The following is a 16,186-nucleotide window of genomic DNA, read 5'->3' as shown; positions in this document are numbered from 1 at the left end:
TACACAAGTACATTGGTTCAAGCTCTCCTTTAGTGAGTACTAGTGAATGATTTAGTACAAATGACATTAGGAAATATTGTGAGAGAATGATCTCTATTTATAGAAGAGAGTTTCTAGTTTCATTCTGACATTGACACGTGTCGTGCTGTGATTGGCCTCTGATGTCAACACGTGTCGCATTATGATTGGCCTCTGATGTTGACATGTGTCGCATTGTGATTGGCCTCCTAGTTGGAGGGCGACTCTTATGGGTCCTTGGCGGTATAATGTTGACCGGTGTTTAGTAGTTTCGGGGTTGGTCAAGTATGGTACAAACAAATATAATTAAAGTAGGTAACAAATAAATAATACAAACAAAAAATTATAGTCAAAGTATGTAACAAATAAATAATACAAACAAATAATTATAATTAAAGTAGGTAACAAATAAATAATACAAACAAATAAATATAATTAAAGTAGGAAACAAATAAATAATACAAACAAAAAATTATAATCAAAGTATGTAACAAATAAATAATACAAACAAATAATTATAATTAAAGTATGTAACAAACAAATAATACAAACAAATAATTACAATGTAAATTTGGGTATAGTACAAACAAATAAATAATATATTGTTACCTGATCCGTGCAATTTTCCCCACTTCGAAGATTACTACTTGCTTGTGCCAAGGCGTCTCTCCAAATACTAAATGATTGGCTAAGTAATTTCCAACGACTAGACATCGATTCTTTGGTTCCACTCCCACCCATTTTTTCAAGATAATTGGTATGAATAAGACTCCACATTTCTCGTAACTGCATCTCATTACCCGTACGCGAACTATGAGTAACTTCAACCTAGATAGTACACAATGCAACATCTTCAAGAAGCGTCCAATTCATACCTTCATCAGTAGTCATTTTGTTGAAAAAAATTGGATTGAAACTTTGAGAGAAAGATAGGAATGTGTTTGAAAGTAGTTGAGAAAATATGAAATTGTGGTGTAAAGTAGATGATAATGAGAAGGTATTTATAGAAAAGTAGAAACATTTTTTTTTTAATTTTCAGATATTTTTTCAGATTTTTTACAATTTAAAAAAAAAATTATTCAAATAATTAATCTCTGCCGTTGGATTTAAAAAAAAATTGAATTCCAACACTCCAGATTGTGCCACGTGTCACAACGGTAACTTTTCTTAATTTTAAAACTATTTTTCATTTATTTATAAAGCATATTAATATCGACCGTTGATCTCAGATCGAACGGTTGATATTAAATAAGATTTTTTTTTTTTATCGTTGAGATCCAACGGTCCAAATTAAAGAGTCGTTGAGATCGAACGGACCGTGGGAAGCCACATGGCTTCCCAACGGTAACTTTTCTGTCTGAAAAGTCTGCTGACTTTTCTGAAAACTGGTCGGGCGATGCGCCCCCACGCGCGAGTGGGATGCACGCGCTTGACAGAAAAAAATAAAAAAAGGGTCAGACGCCAAGGCTGGCGTCAGCCTGGCGTCACACCCACTCGGGGGCTCGAGCTGTCAGCTCTTCACAGGCCCGAAGCTCGAGCCTCACCTCCGCTCGGTTTCCTTCAAGGCTGGAGCAAGTTCACAGGGCCTCGGGCCCTTTCCTCTCCCATGTCCCCCGAGCAATGTCCATGGGTGGACTTGCTCTAACAATAAAAAATAAAAATAAAAACTTTCTTCAATTGAGCCTTTCATTTTTATGTGGTGCTGCTGACACCGCTGAGTTGATTAAAGACAGTTTTTGCTGTCAAATTTCACAGCAGTTGTTAACTCATTTAATGATTTTTTAATAAATGTGATGCAATATATAATAAATATTGGGTGTGTTATCCACAAATCTCATTTTACTTTTCACTCATTTCTTGATAATTTTTGTCCGTTGATCTGTCAAAGTGAGTTACGGGTCCCTTTCCTACAGTGAATTACAAATCCACGAGTAAGGAACTGCTGAGCAAGCGATTCAGAACGACTACAAACAGAAGATCCTCTAATAGTTATAATAATTGTAGTCATTGAACCAAATTTCAACAGTCCGGATAACCTACTCAGCAAGCTCAATATATATGAATCCAGAGGGGATTCGGTTCCCAAGAGTAATTGTAAGTAGTACTTTAAGTATTTGTTTATGACTTTAGTCTCTCTAGTATTATCTTGGTATTTAATATAACTGAGTTTTAATGAAAAGCCCGTTGTACTGTTCACTTTAACAAAAAAAAAACCACATTTTTATACTAAAAAGTCAAACCTGGTACTATTCATTTTACCCTTTATTTTGTCTTTATCATTAAAACTCAAAGTTTTCAAGCCCTTATCATTAGTTTTCCATTTAATATATCTGGAGGTTCTAGATTCGATGATTCAAGCTAGTAAGTCTACTTGATTGTGGCTAGGTTATGTTGAAATTCTCCATAGCCTCTGGCCCTGAAGAGATAGCCTCTGGCCCTGAAAAGGTGGAATATGATGGCTTAACACCAATCGTCCTCCTTTCCTTTTAAGAAAAAATAAATAAAAATAAAAAATGGATACTTTGGATGCGGTCCCTAATCTTTAACATTTTTTGACTAAAACCTTAATGTTATTCAAAGTTTGATCAAAGTCCCTTGACTTTTACACCTCATTATATTACAATTAATATTTATAGTTTTATAGTTTTGACATTAATTGTTTGATCTTTTATCAGATTTATAATCATATAAATTTAAATCCCTCATTATAATACTTTTAGAAACGGTTATAATAAAAAAAAAATTCAAACATTTTGATTGAATAAATGGATAAAAACTATGTAAAAATAAGAAATAAGAAATGGCAAAAGAATGTATCCATAGTGTTAAAAAAATGGTACATTTCACATATAACAAAGTGGTACATTAATAAAGAAGAATGGGTACATTATAAATAAATTAGGGTACAGAAAAAAAATTAAAAAATTATGAGTACAAATGAATTTTTTAAAAAATATAGGCACTAAAAGAAATTAATACATGGGTACAAAATAAAACTAAAAAGAAAATACTACAAATTTAAAAAAATGTTGCAAATTAATAGTGGGTACAAACTAAAAATATAAATATATGATACAAAGTTTAGACATAAAACATAAATATACCATATGTAATTTTTCTATCATTGATTAAATATACAATGTCATGTGGCGGTGTACACATGGGTACAAATACAAATAAAACTTTAAAAAATATGGGCACAAAAAGAAACTAATATATGGGTACAAATTAAAAATGAAAAGAAAATTGGTACAAATTAAAAATAGGTACAAACTAAAAATAAAAATATATGATAAAAAATTTAGCCATAAATATAAATATACTAATTTTAACATTTTTAACACTAAAGGAATATATTTAAAAATAAAAATATTTTATTATTCAAATAATTAATGATGTTATTAATATCCAAGGACCTTGATCAAAAATTGAAAATGAATAGGATTTTAATCAATGGAGTAGCAAAATAAAGGATGTGAACCTAATTTCTCCAATAAAAAATTGTACAAAATGTCAAATTGCCACATAAGCCATCAAATATCATTTTGATGTTTAAAATTTGACATTTCTTTTAAAGATGTTCTAAGGGTGAAAGGGAATGCAAATTTCTAAACTATCTATTAACAAAACTCTCTTGACAAACAAAGAGGGCTGAAAAAAAAAAAAATTGATCTTCTATTACAAAATAAAACGATGACAAATTTTGTTGTTTTTTCTTCTTTCCTCACTCACATGTCATCACATCATTTTTCTAATTTTTAAATTTTAAAGAATAAAAATTTAAACCTATTTCATGTTCTTTCTCTCTGTTTTTCACATTTCTCTCAAACTTCTCTCTTTCATATATTTTTTTTAATTATATTTTTACACAGTGTATACGTGTGTGGTTTCATCTTCAAACCGTTTAATTTTCAGTTTTATTTGAAGATTAGCACTATTAAAAAAAAGTAACTCAAATCGAAAATTGATTAGTTATCTGAATGAATAAAATAAATGAACAACTCATTATAAGAATAAGAAATTAAACAGTTCTACTTATAATAGTGAAGATATGTAAAAACTTTTACACATTTTATATTGGAAAAAATTGTTCATAATGATCATGTTTTTCGTATGTTATCAATCATACGATCGCGACATCATCAATTTGAATCGTTGTGCCGTTAAAGTTTGATTGTTATATTGTTAATTTTGTATCGTTACTATAAACTCAAAATTTTCTACAACGAATAACAAAAGAGCACGTGTAGAATTTATTTGAATTATCATATTGAAATTTGAGTTATAAACTACTTTTTTGCCTTGCCTTTGTTTAAGAATTTGTTGCTTTGTTCTTTTAGTTCTCTACGTTGTAGGTTGGTGCTAGAAGCGAAAGAGACGAGTACTTACAACTTCAAAGAAATGAAGCAATTAACACACAGGAAAGTTGTAATAAGTTTGATAACATATGTACACAGCACTGGCAGTCTAGCACTACATTCCGCGAGGCGGAGTTTCAGAAGACTAGACATACCTCTTTTAACCAACCCCTTTCATTTCTCTTCTTCCTCCTATCCAAAAACTCCCGTCTTTGCATACACTACAACATGCTTACATGCGGGGAACAAGATAGCGAACAAACAACGATAAGGTTAGAGAAGGGGTAAAAACTAATTACAACAACACTACCGAAGATTAGATGGGAGGCCTCTGCATCAGGGTTATCTGGAACCTAAAGAAATTGGCTTTGTACAGAATGTGGGATAAATCTGAGCAGTGGAATGGGTTATACGCGTACCTTGAATTGTACCACTGTGGCCTACATATAAATCTACTTGGCTGCTACTCGTTACATCAGGAGGACCGATGTACAGATGTAGGCTCAAAACTAGCACTCCACCACTACAATCATTGCAAATACTTTGTTCTGCTTGGTAAAATCAACACCGAAAGAAGACACTGGTATACAGATTTTACCATCTGCTGAAGCTTGAGTGCTCTGTCACTGGATATGATTTTCGCAAATCTTGAGGATGTTTATCGATAGTTCCAAACCACGGACTTGACCTTCCACCAACCCAGTGCTCACTACTTGTCCTCATACTCATACAGGCTGAAGGAGACTGATCATGTGACAGTAAGTAATACGAACTGTGGTGTTCCTCTCTGCAAAAAGACTGAGTCAAATCCAAATGCCCCCAGGGCAATGATCTCGGACCTAACTCTTGAGAGTGCTGAAAGGTGGAAGACGATCTAGAATACAAATGCCCCATGCCATGACAAGGACCTAAAGAAGCATATTTTCCGGAATCCAAATCTGGTGATTGCTCCCTAGCAGAAAGCCCCAGAAGGGGTGTCGTTGTAGAGTCTTCTTCTATTGTTATTCCCTTATTAGATGCAAGGTCCATGATCTGTCTCTCATCAAGTCCTAACCCCATAAGCAAGTCCCACATGTTTCGCAGTGCTTCCCGTTGGTTGTTAATCACTTGATCCCTCATTGCCATTTCAAACTGAAGCTCAGTATTTGCCATTCCCTATATTAATCGAAGTAAAATTGTTACGCCAAACAGAAAGTTTACCACAAATATGCAAAAATAAGAAATTGAGCTGTAGAAAATATTAAATATGGTAATATTGATGCAACTCATAGCAGTTAGCAGTATACTAATGCAACTCTAAGAATATCTTAAGAAAACTTGTGTCATTGGCATTAGATAAGCATTTTTCTCGAGAGAACATAAAATGTATGCCAATGATCTTGCTCAAGTTCTTTTTTGGTCAAGAGTTTTAAATAAATGCATATTCAACTCAAAACAGTCATTTCCTAATTTATTTTGTCCAGTATATGTATATTCAGTCTGGGTTTAATCAACTCACCAAGAGCCTGTATTGACTAAGAATACGCAAGTACGTTTTATTTCCATTGTTACTAATGGCCTCCTCAATCATATTTTGAAGATTGCATCGATGCTTCTCATTTGCTTCGATATCCTACAAAAAGTAGAGTTGGCAACTTGGGAATAAAATCAAAAGCTGATAAAAGTTTTTTTTTTTTTTTTTTTTTTTTTGTGAGTTTGATTACATATTACCATATGGTAATTAACACCAGATTCATCATTGTCCCGGATGTTATCCAGAATAACTTGTCGCCTCGTTCTCATGGCCTCTAAAATTTCACCATCGTTTCCAATAGCCTGTAACACAGTAAAGGTACTCAAGAATTAGTTTATACTATTATCAGAAAAAATTTCTCAAAAATTTTCAATAATCATTTATCATATTCAGTTCCCCAATAAAGTAAATAAATGCAAGAAAGTTAACATTACTTCATCTCCAGATCTAGTTGAAGCTACAAAACCTCTTTACAAAACAAGAAAAGTGGGAACGAAAAGAAATTATAGTCCATAACAAAGTTGTTTCTCGGGAATGTGATGGCTTTTATTTGGAGCAAAAAATCTGAACTAATTTAATTGAGATGAATTGTGGGTACTACAAGACAATGTGCAGAGTACAAACTCTTTTCGATAAAGCTGCATTGTATGCAGGACCTTCTAACCTGTTGTTTTGCTATAGCATCGTCAAGATGTTGGAGTTCAATCCGGTTACGAAGGTTGGTTTCCTCAAGCTCAAATGATGCCTTCTGTAAGTTTATCCTTTCCTGAACATTTTCACTGGTTTCATGGCTCAAAATATTCAACCACGAAAGTTCATCGTCAGCAGCCTTTTCAACAGGTTTGACACTTAGCTGTGATTCCTTTTCAGCTAGTTCTTTTCTCAATTGACAAACCTCAATCTACAGTCCGAAATAGGTCATCTTCCAAGAAAATAAAAGTTGTAAATAAAATCTTATAGATGAAACCAATTAAACCACTTACCTGAAGACTGTCAATCATTTGTTGGTAGTCTGATACATGGGTATCAATAGTGTCAATGTTTTTCTGTGAAGTAAACATGATCGTTCTTAGAATTTCAGTGCATATATAAAAGTACAAGTCTAGCCAGTGACACACGAGTACAAGATAAGAAATTTTCTGCAAATCCGACAAATTCGTGCATAGAAGAAACCCATATGAAAGACAAAATTGGTAGTTCAACAAAGGCAATATGCAGCATAGACAAATCACTCATCAAAGAACCACATGCTAGTATGAAACATAAGTGGGAAGTTAAACCACAATCCCAATTTTAAAATTCTTAATTTCTTAATAGCGTACTACAATTGAGATCATGACGGATTAGTAGATTAATCAATCTCAAAATGAAAACTGAATATTAATTTCTTCAATGTCGAAATGGACGACTACTTAATCATGTTTTGATGATCCAAATTGAATGCCTTCATGCATATTTGGCTCTCACCTGGATGTGTGTCTTTATCTCCTTTGCTCGATCAGCATATTTCAAGGTATTCACAGTGTGATGATATTGACTGTCCAAAGGGGATACAGTAGCAACCATGATAGTTTGAGAATTGCCACTCAAACCATCTTTGAGTATTCGTGTCAATTTGCTGCAAAACTAATAACATTAACTACAGTAGCAGGAAGCTAACTACAGCAGCAGGAAGGACTTCAGGATAAAAATTATAATCATATACCTATTACGGTAAGGAACATAAGCAAGACCCTTCTTTTGCTGTTTCCCAAGTGCATTTATGCAGCTTGCTAAAGCAAGAAGTGAACGGTTAATATTTGCTCCATCCCTTAACTTTTGGCCTCCACTGTTTGTTTCCGAAGCTCGTTCGCTACCAGCAAGATCCACAAGTGCAAGTTTTCCTCGCATTACTTGATTACGATACTTGTTTCTCTGTTTCCTTTTTACTTTTATTTCCAGCACTGCATGTGATCTGGTAAACAGGAAAAACTTTGTATGAATCTTAAGGTTACACAGTTACACTTTACTTTCAAAATGTAGTGAGGTTTTGCTGATTTTGGTGGAACTATGAAAACAACAATAGCACCTATTACTTTAAACACTTGTTACTAGTATTGTAACTTCTGGGATCTGCATTCAATTGCAAAATATTCTCACCTTCTAAAAATAAACTCCATACAGAATTTTTCTATTTGATGTAGTACATTTTAATAGTTGAATTGTGAGTTGCTGTTTGAAACGAATCATACGCAAGTATAACCAAGACACCTGACAGCAGAAGAATTCACAGAACCTATTGAACAGGCACCTAAACCTAATAAAGCTACACAGTTGTTGGTATCTAAGGTACGGTAGAATCTGTAATAGAAGGTTTAGGCAAATGAAATTGGAAAAAAGTGGTTTCTATGTACAGCTTATTGTCCTAAGCATGATTAAAAGTTTAAAACTCAAATGGACAACAACGATAATGGTATGTCCACAGCACACAAATGAATTCAACCTACCGAGAAGATGTTGCATTAGCCTCTGTGCTTTCAGTTTTCCGTCGGCTATTCCCCAAGTTTAAGAGTTCAAGAATCTTATCTGCTGATTGTACCTGAATAAGTAAGACATGTCACAAAGGATGAGTAAGAACCCTTCTCAAAGTACATAATTGGTTCGTCCAATTCAAGAATCACTTTCATATTAGTGCTAAAAAGAGACTCAAAAGAACTAACAAATTACTTTTAACAAAATGGAAAAATAAAAATACGGAAAGAGATTGATAATTATTCACAGATAGTCAAACCAGATGTAAATAGATGGCTAAGTGTCAACCTTGATACACCTCAGCCCAGCAACAATTACTCCTTGCTCTGGGTCCTCTCTGAGTTCCAAATGGCCAGATGACTTTTCAAGCAAATCATAGATGACCTAAATATTGTGGAAATAAAATATGAAACAATTTTTTCAAAAAGAACACAGGCACTGTTAATGAATTTAATTTCTTAATAAATTGCATGCCCCACCTCATTGTAGACTTCAAGATATGAACAGGAAACTTCAAATTCAACAGAGTTCTTGTCCTTCTTTATTAGATCAAAAATTGTATGCAGACTAAGAACCATAAGTCCTGGATCATCTTGTGTCCCAACCATCGTATAAGTTTTACCACTGAAAAAGTAAAGTGACAAAGTTCAAGACATTCTGGAGAATATTAAGTAATGGACAATGCAAATTATGAATGGTGAGATCATACACCGGTAAGCATGACGACTTTACTTATACAGTTCTTTTTAATTTGCACATCTATACATTGAGCTCAGAACTGAAATACATACTCCAAGGACTACGGTTTAGTGAGGGCGAACGACTGAGTTGCATAAATGAAAATTGCCTCACTTGGTAAAGTCATGCAAAACCTTGAGACCTTAAGAGGTGAAAAAAACAAAAAAAAACAAAAAAACAAGAATAGATCGGTTTAGTACCTCCCGGTAGAACCATATGCAAACACAGTTGCATTGAGGCCGTGAACAACCCCAGATATCACGGAAGATATGCATTTTGTGTAGACATCCTGGATATATTCAAACATTGTCAAGACAAATACTTTAAATACAAGCAACCAAAAAAATATAAGAAACTACACCGAATCAAGTGTTTCAAGCAGATATATACATCATAACAAATCATGAGGAATAAAAAAGCGTAAGATTCGGTATTCGATGTACCAAATTAGAAGAAACCGGATCGAACACATGATCAAAAGAATACTTTTTTTCCTTTGTCCGGTTCTGTTTTCGTTCAAGGTAGTCCTTTGACAGATCAGGATCTAACACAAGCACCTCCTACAAGTAAAATTTCAAATTCCGAATAATATCATTCAGATTCCACAAATTCACTTAAAAGTCAAATCAAAGTATCCAAAAGTTATAACGCCAGCCCAAACCTTATTGTCAACTACGCGAACAATGTCGCGACCGCGCTCTCGCAGCCTAAACGGCCTGCATTTCACAGCAACCTGCAGCAATGCGAGCTCGCAATCAGTTACCTGAAGGCTGAAACAAGGCAATGCAATTTCTGTGATGCTATGAAATCTACACAGCAGCAAATACTAACCGTGAGTGTTGTAGTTTTCTTCGCCCCCGGAGCTCTAATGGTAGGCATGTTCGATCAACATCGGTTCATCTTCCGCCACCACCACCACCAAAACCCTAAACCCTAACAGTTGGAGCAGTTCAACGCAGCTGAATTTCTGAGTGTGTTTTCCACAATTCAAAAAATTAAAAAATTCATTAAGCTTTTGGAATCGCATTTGCTCCGGATTCCTTCAAAATTCCTCTACATTTCAGGAAACGACATTTTCTTCGGAAATCGAAGCACGAATCGAAGAGCGAGAAGACGTGGGACGAACGACTCGAAGGCTCGTTTCGGCAGTCGAGAGGGCAGGAGAGAGAAAATGACAAAATCTCTGTCAGATGAGACGGGAAATGATTCGTCGCTCTCCGCGTATCTTAGAAATGTAACGGATTGTAATAAATGGGACCGGCTGGTTACTGGTCAGAGCAATTAACGCGGGCAAATGAGATGAGACTTGAGGGGAGACTGGTGTTAAACAGCCCTAATTATGGGTGGGCGGTTTGGTCTAAATTTTTTTGCGGTTTGGTTCAGTATGGTTTTGAAGTCAAAATCGAAATGAAACTAAACCGTTTGGTTTGGTTCGATGCGATTTCAAACGGTTTTGGTTTTATTTTTAAGAAAAAAAATTGTACATTTAAAAATATACATCTAGCTACGCATAAAACGGTCTCATTTTTTACACAATCCATCAATTAATGAACACAATTGTGTGAGGATGTTTTGATAATCTATTTCCATCTAAAATTAGGACAATATATGCAACAAACAAACCTACAGCAACAATATATGCAGCAAACAAATATGTATGGGTGGTTTGGTATGAGATCCCAAACCGAAAATGGGATCCCGAATTACGAACAGAAAATTTTCAGGACGGGAATTTGAAGACCAATCCCAAACCAAAATTTTGATATTCCCAATTTTCGGGATTTTCAAAATATTTTCTGTATTTCGGGATGGTTTGGTATTCCAGCCCTACAAATAGGCAACAAGCAAACCTACAGAAAATGATGAATTATGATATTCTACTAATTCTAGTGTGGTTGAGTAGATACTAAATGTATGGAACTGTAATAAACAACCAATTAAACATGACATCTAATATGAACATCTAATTAAATGTTTATTAGTATTTGTGGTGCGATTCAGTTTTGGTGCGGTTTTCAAAAGCCAAAATCGAAACCAAACTGTTTCCCTACATTACGGTTTGGTTTCAAAACCGAAACTGTTTCAAAACCGCAAAACCATATCGTTCGGTGCAATCCGATTTGGTTCGTGTTTCGATTTCGGTTTTCGGTTCTAAGTGTCCACCCCTAGCTCCAATCTTAGTCCAATCAATCAAACAATTCCTTATAATTACATCAAGTGGCTCAGTAAGAAGGGCGCGGACTGAAATTTCCTCTAAATATGTGATCACAAACCCGTTGTCCTGTTTTTTCTCAAAAAAAAATAAAAAATCAAACAACTCCTTAAGAAATTTCCTCTAAATATGTGATCACAAGTAATGTATCACATATGTTTTGGGCACAATGAAAAATTTATCGTGTTATTATGATTGGGAAAGGAGGGTTTTAGTACTCCTTGTTTAATTATTTAAATTATATATATTAAAATGACCTAAAGAGGCAGAATGTCAACTCTAAGACCATCTCCAACTCTTGGGCTAAAACCTAAAATTTTTAGCTCATAAAATGTAGGTTTTAGCTCAGAAACAACTTTTCTGTTTCAACCCTTCTGGACTAAATGTTTTAGCCCGAAATTATTAAAAAATAAATTTAGGCTAATTTTTTCTTTTAAAGTAATTTTTTTAATAAAAATATGTACACTATCATAATTTAATTTTATGAACATTTTAACCTAAAAATATTTAAATTCCAATAAATATTGAAAAATCACTAAATTTGGATGAATTTTGAGTTAAATAATTTTTTTAATTATTTTAGCCTTTTGATTTAAATTTGGGCCGTTAGATCTTTTTTTTTACCGTTAAATTTAATTATATTCGATCTCAGTAGTTGGATTCAATAAATCCTGGGAGACATGCCCATGTGGGTGGTGTCCCGCTGGTGGTGCCCACACCATTTTCTGGGCTAAATTTTGGAGGGAATTTGGCTTTTGTTTGACGTTTAGCTTTTAGCCCACACATTTAGCATGAGTTGGACTGGGTTTGGAGGGGGAATAATACCTTTGGGTTTGATCTAAAGAATTGGTTTAGTGAAAAGCAAGAAAAGATTTGAAATCTCTAACTCGAGCTCGAACTCTCACGAATGTATTTCTTGGGATCACCGGTATACTACCCCCTCGTGATATTAGAGTTGCATGAGAAGGATTATTAGTTTGCTATCATAGAGAGCAAATGTTAGCAAATATAGATTATAATAGGTGGTCAAGAAAGTGCACTCATATACTATCATCTATTAAAATGGATGCCATTGATTCAGTAAATGTGCAAGGTGTGTAGTCATTGTTAAGAGGATTCTGAAAAAAAAAAAAAAAAAATTAGAATGTCATGTTCTTTAGAGGCTTTTAGATAAGAGTTCAAAACCAAATTATTGAAATCGCTTAAAGTGCTTTTAGAACCATTATTTAACAAAAATGTAAGTTAATTTTGAAAAAACACTTAAAGTGCTTCATACAAGAAACACATAATTGATGCTTCTTTTTAAATGCACTTCAAGTGCTTTTAAAATCTAAAAAACTTTCACCTAAAACATTTTTGGCCATTTTAAAAACTGGTTGGTAGAAGCATATGAATAAAAATAACTCCAAATATGTAAGGATCAAAATCACCCCCAAAAAAACAATAACAAGTATGAATAGATCGGAAAAAATGACTACGATCGAAATGATTCAAGATATAGGGACCATAATGACAACTACGATTGTAAAAGGACAAAAATGAAATAGTAATCGATACTGAGGGACCACTACTGTAATCTCCCCTTTTAATACGTTCTGGACAAAGACAGTGAATTCTGCATTGTATTGAACTTAAGTCAGTTAAGTGGGTTTCCAAGAAGCCAAAATTTATTAATTAAATGGATATTGTTTGCCTGTTTGGTATGGTGTCTCCATCCTACTTTCGGTGAAAGGTAAAAAGTGAAAAGATTGTTAAGATAACATAATTCGTTGAAGAAATAATACACAAGAAGGTTTTTATTTTTTTTTATTTTTTATGGTAAAAAAGAAGCTTTTATTTCACTAACAGAAAAGTTATCCGTACAAACAAAGGTGGTGCTACTTATTGTGTGGCTTAACGGAACGCTTTTCTTATTGGTATAAAATGTCGATGTACGCAAAAAAAGAAAAAGGTGGTGCTATCCACAAATGATTTTTATTTTCTACACACTCTTTTCAATTTTCGATTGTTAGATCAAATAAATTAAAAAGAATCAAATAACAAAAATTAACAAAATGTATAAAAAAAAAAAATAATAATATGTGAATAGCATCACCCAAGCTATCCTCTATAATCATGAGCCTAACTAATTCTATGAAATATGACGAGTGTCATCATCTGAGGAGTTTATTATAGGGGATGTTTTTTTCTTCTTCTACACGCTAACGAAAGAATGTTGAACATGTTTCTCATTGGGTGTGTGCATAATGTCCTAATGTGTCCAAGACAACCCCAGCTGTACATATTAAGAAAATTCATATTCTTTTTTTTTCGTGTCTTTTCGGCTTTTTTTTTTGTTTACAAAAAAAATGATAGAGTGATATTTCATTAATTATCATAAAATACAAGAGTGTTATTGGGTACATAGGTTTAATGAACAATCAATTGATGTAGAGTGAGTTTGCACAATTAGATAAATAAAAGTAAGCCCTTAGCAGGTTACCACAAGCACAAACGCACAATCGCCAAGCGCACAATTGCCACTAGTACTGATCTGTTACAATAAACGATATATAAAACAAAAGTTAAACTGGCAACCACATTGGTCATCGTTGATAACGATACCACATAAAATCATCACACTAGAGCAAGACCACATCAAATCATTGTTGACAAATGAGACTACATAACTCATTGCTTAAAGGCGAAGACCAATCTAATCATCATAACACGACCACGACACTTGCGAGTGAAACACAACTACACCACTCTGAGAAGGGAACCATTGGTCAACTCATCACAGTGGGGGACAATGACATTCTTGCCAAGGAGAAATTTTTTAGTTGTGACAAGAATACAAGTGATACACCACGTGTTTTAATAAGAGTGGTGAGAAATTTTATTTTTTAAGTTATTAACTTTTTATCACACATATCTCACCATTTGTATAACAACACATGGTGTACCATCCCGTATACCGGTCACACTGAAAAATCTCTCTTTGCTAAGGCCACCTGCATATTCACCGGTCGAGTGGGATTCAGGCATCCAAAATCAAACACCACAAGATCAAGTCGCATAAGGTAGCGGAACCACCAGGTACTGAATGCCCAAACAAAGCAAAGCAACCGAGTCAAAGAAAGTGTCACCACCATGGAAAAAGAGCTGATGACGGTGGATCCAACCCACCTGCAACCACAAATCCAACCCCAAACCATGAAATCAAGAGCCAAATCAAAGAACAACCTTGAGAGGGCATGGCCGAATCTGGGTATAAAACTGAATTCCATGAAAAACTACTCACAAATGGTGGGAGAGAAATGCGGATAGGGGAGAGGAGGTACGTGAAGGCCGAAAAAAGGGGTAGGCTTGTGGTCAAAGGGCTAAGCTGTGGATGGGAAGGGAGGGGAGTGGAGAGAAGGCTGGGATGGGGGAGAAGGGGGAGATAAGAAGGGATAGGACGAGAAGGAAAAACCTGCCACCGACCCCCAGCCATAGCCAAAGGCTGGCGGCTATGTAGGTAACATGCTAGGGTTTTTTGAAAGAAGAGAGATGGCTCTTGCCAAGAGAGGATAGGTGCGTGAGAAAGAGAAAGGAACAAGTAGGAGGTTGCCTTTTATTTTATTTAGGAACTAAATTTTAAAATCAATGAGAAAAATTAATTTTTCTTCCATGATACTGTTTGGACTTAAATTTACACTATCAGCTCGTGTAGTCGAGGCCGTTAGATGAGTACCATTTTTAAACCATGGGATGATGAAATGGTTGAGATAATTTTCAATTATTATTATTAAGAAATAATATTGTGATTTTAATCATGATATTATCTCTTAGTAATATATTGAATTATTTAAACCTGATATTTGTCTAAATCCCAATTGATTTGAATAATGATGGAATACGGGGATATGCATAAAGCACGGCAACAGATAAATATGTATGCAGGATGAGATGATTATCATGAAAAGCACAAATGGTATATACCTTTTGGTTTTGGCCACGTAAATGTGTTTTTTGGGATTATATTCCATCTTATTTTGCGTGCATGGATACACCTGGATCAATGTCGTGGAAATAGAGTTCTAGTTAGACTAGGTGACAGTCTGGCGGCATGGGTTTTTTGGAAGGAAAACATGGGCTTTTTAGAGCATGGTGATGGTATTGTCAGATTAAAAGCAAAGTCATAAGAATTGATGATATGCTTGCTGTGTGAAAGGGTTTCAAAGGGACACATGTTGCTTATCTGATAGAAGACTACGGGCATAAAGAGACTAAGAAGATTTCTGCCGAAATATATTAGAAGATAATATCAGTTGTTTTGGTATTGTTTTGGAGTATATTCGGAAAATGACTTTTTTGGATTGGCGGTCAAGGAAACTTGGTTATAAATACAGACGCAATGGTAAAGGAAAAAGCCCCCTCCAATTCAACACACAACTGCCCTGCGCAAATTCTCTCAACAACTTTGAGATTTTTATTTTCTCTTTTCGCTGACACATCTTCCGTTGGCATCAATAGCACTGTGAAAGCAACCGGTGATATCTTAAGTTGGCATAAATAGCTCTGTCGCCGTAGAATCAGCCGATCTCGCAACATCTTCCGTTGGCATCAACAGCACTGCGGCGAGAACGGTTGGTTACCTATCCAAGTCTCAGTCGAGAAGGATTTCCGAATCCTTATTGATTGAGGTCATCTCATTAGCCTTCTCGGCAAAGTGGGATGTTACAGTTTACTGAGCTCGGCGCATTGCACGCCGAGTTATTTTATGATTGGATACTCTCAAGTGGGATTTAAAGTTCGGCATTCAGACGGCTGAACCACGTTCACTATTAAGACTTATATTCGCTTTAAGTATTT

The 16,186-nt window shown here is 34.7% G+C and overlaps 1 protein-coding gene across 2 annotated transcripts; it reads right to left on the bottom strand.

Moving 5' to 3' along the window:
* Positions 1 to 4,410: 4,410 nt before the first annotated feature.
* On the bottom strand, positions 4,411 to 10,430 carry LOC103446124 (kinesin-like protein KIN-8B). Of its 2 annotated transcripts, none has more exons than XM_070815293.1 (14): positions 9,970 to 10,430; positions 9,800 to 9,871; positions 9,582 to 9,698; positions 9,339 to 9,427; positions 8,880 to 9,024; positions 8,689 to 8,784; positions 8,376 to 8,467; positions 7,595 to 7,843; positions 7,357 to 7,507; positions 6,873 to 6,935; positions 6,554 to 6,790; positions 6,087 to 6,191; positions 5,875 to 5,988; positions 4,411 to 5,531 (listed from the first exon to the last, which is right to left on the bottom strand). In XM_070815293.1, the coding sequence occupies exons 1-14, from the start codon at positions 10,015 to 10,017 to the stop codon at positions 4,971 to 4,973; spliced, it is 2,139 nt and encodes a 712-aa protein (XP_070671394.1). In that variant the 5' UTR covers positions 10,018 to 10,430; the 3' UTR covers positions 4,411 to 4,970. The 2 variants fall into 2 exon arrangements, with proteins under 2 accessions (XP_070671394.1, XP_070671395.1); XM_070815294.1 differs by lacking the exon at positions 9,970 to 10,430 and adding an exon at positions 9,112 to 9,223.
* Positions 10,431 to 16,186: the final 5,756 nt, after the last annotated feature.

Source organism: Malus domestica, chromosome 16 (genome assembly GCF_042453785.1).
Source record: "Malus domestica chromosome 16, GDT2T_hap1".
Classification (NCBI taxonomy): domain Eukaryota; kingdom Viridiplantae; phylum Streptophyta; class Magnoliopsida; order Rosales; family Rosaceae; genus Malus; species Malus domestica.
The sequence above is the reverse complement of the archived record's forward strand: the minus strand, read 5'-3'. Positions and strand labels throughout refer to the sequence as shown.

Coding starts and splice junctions, on each gene's coding strand:
- LOC103446124 (XM_070815293.1), bottom strand. CDS start 10,017: ATGCCTACCATTAGAGCTCCGGGGGCGAAGAAAACTACAACACTCACG. Junction 8,468..8,688: donor CTGGGCTGAGGTGTATCAAG/GTTGACACTTAG, acceptor TTACTTATTCAG/GTACAATCAGCAGATAAGAT. Junction 6,192..6,553: donor ATGCTATAGCAAAACAACAG/GTTAGAAGGTCC, acceptor ACTGTGTTACAG/GCTATTGGAAACGATGGTGA.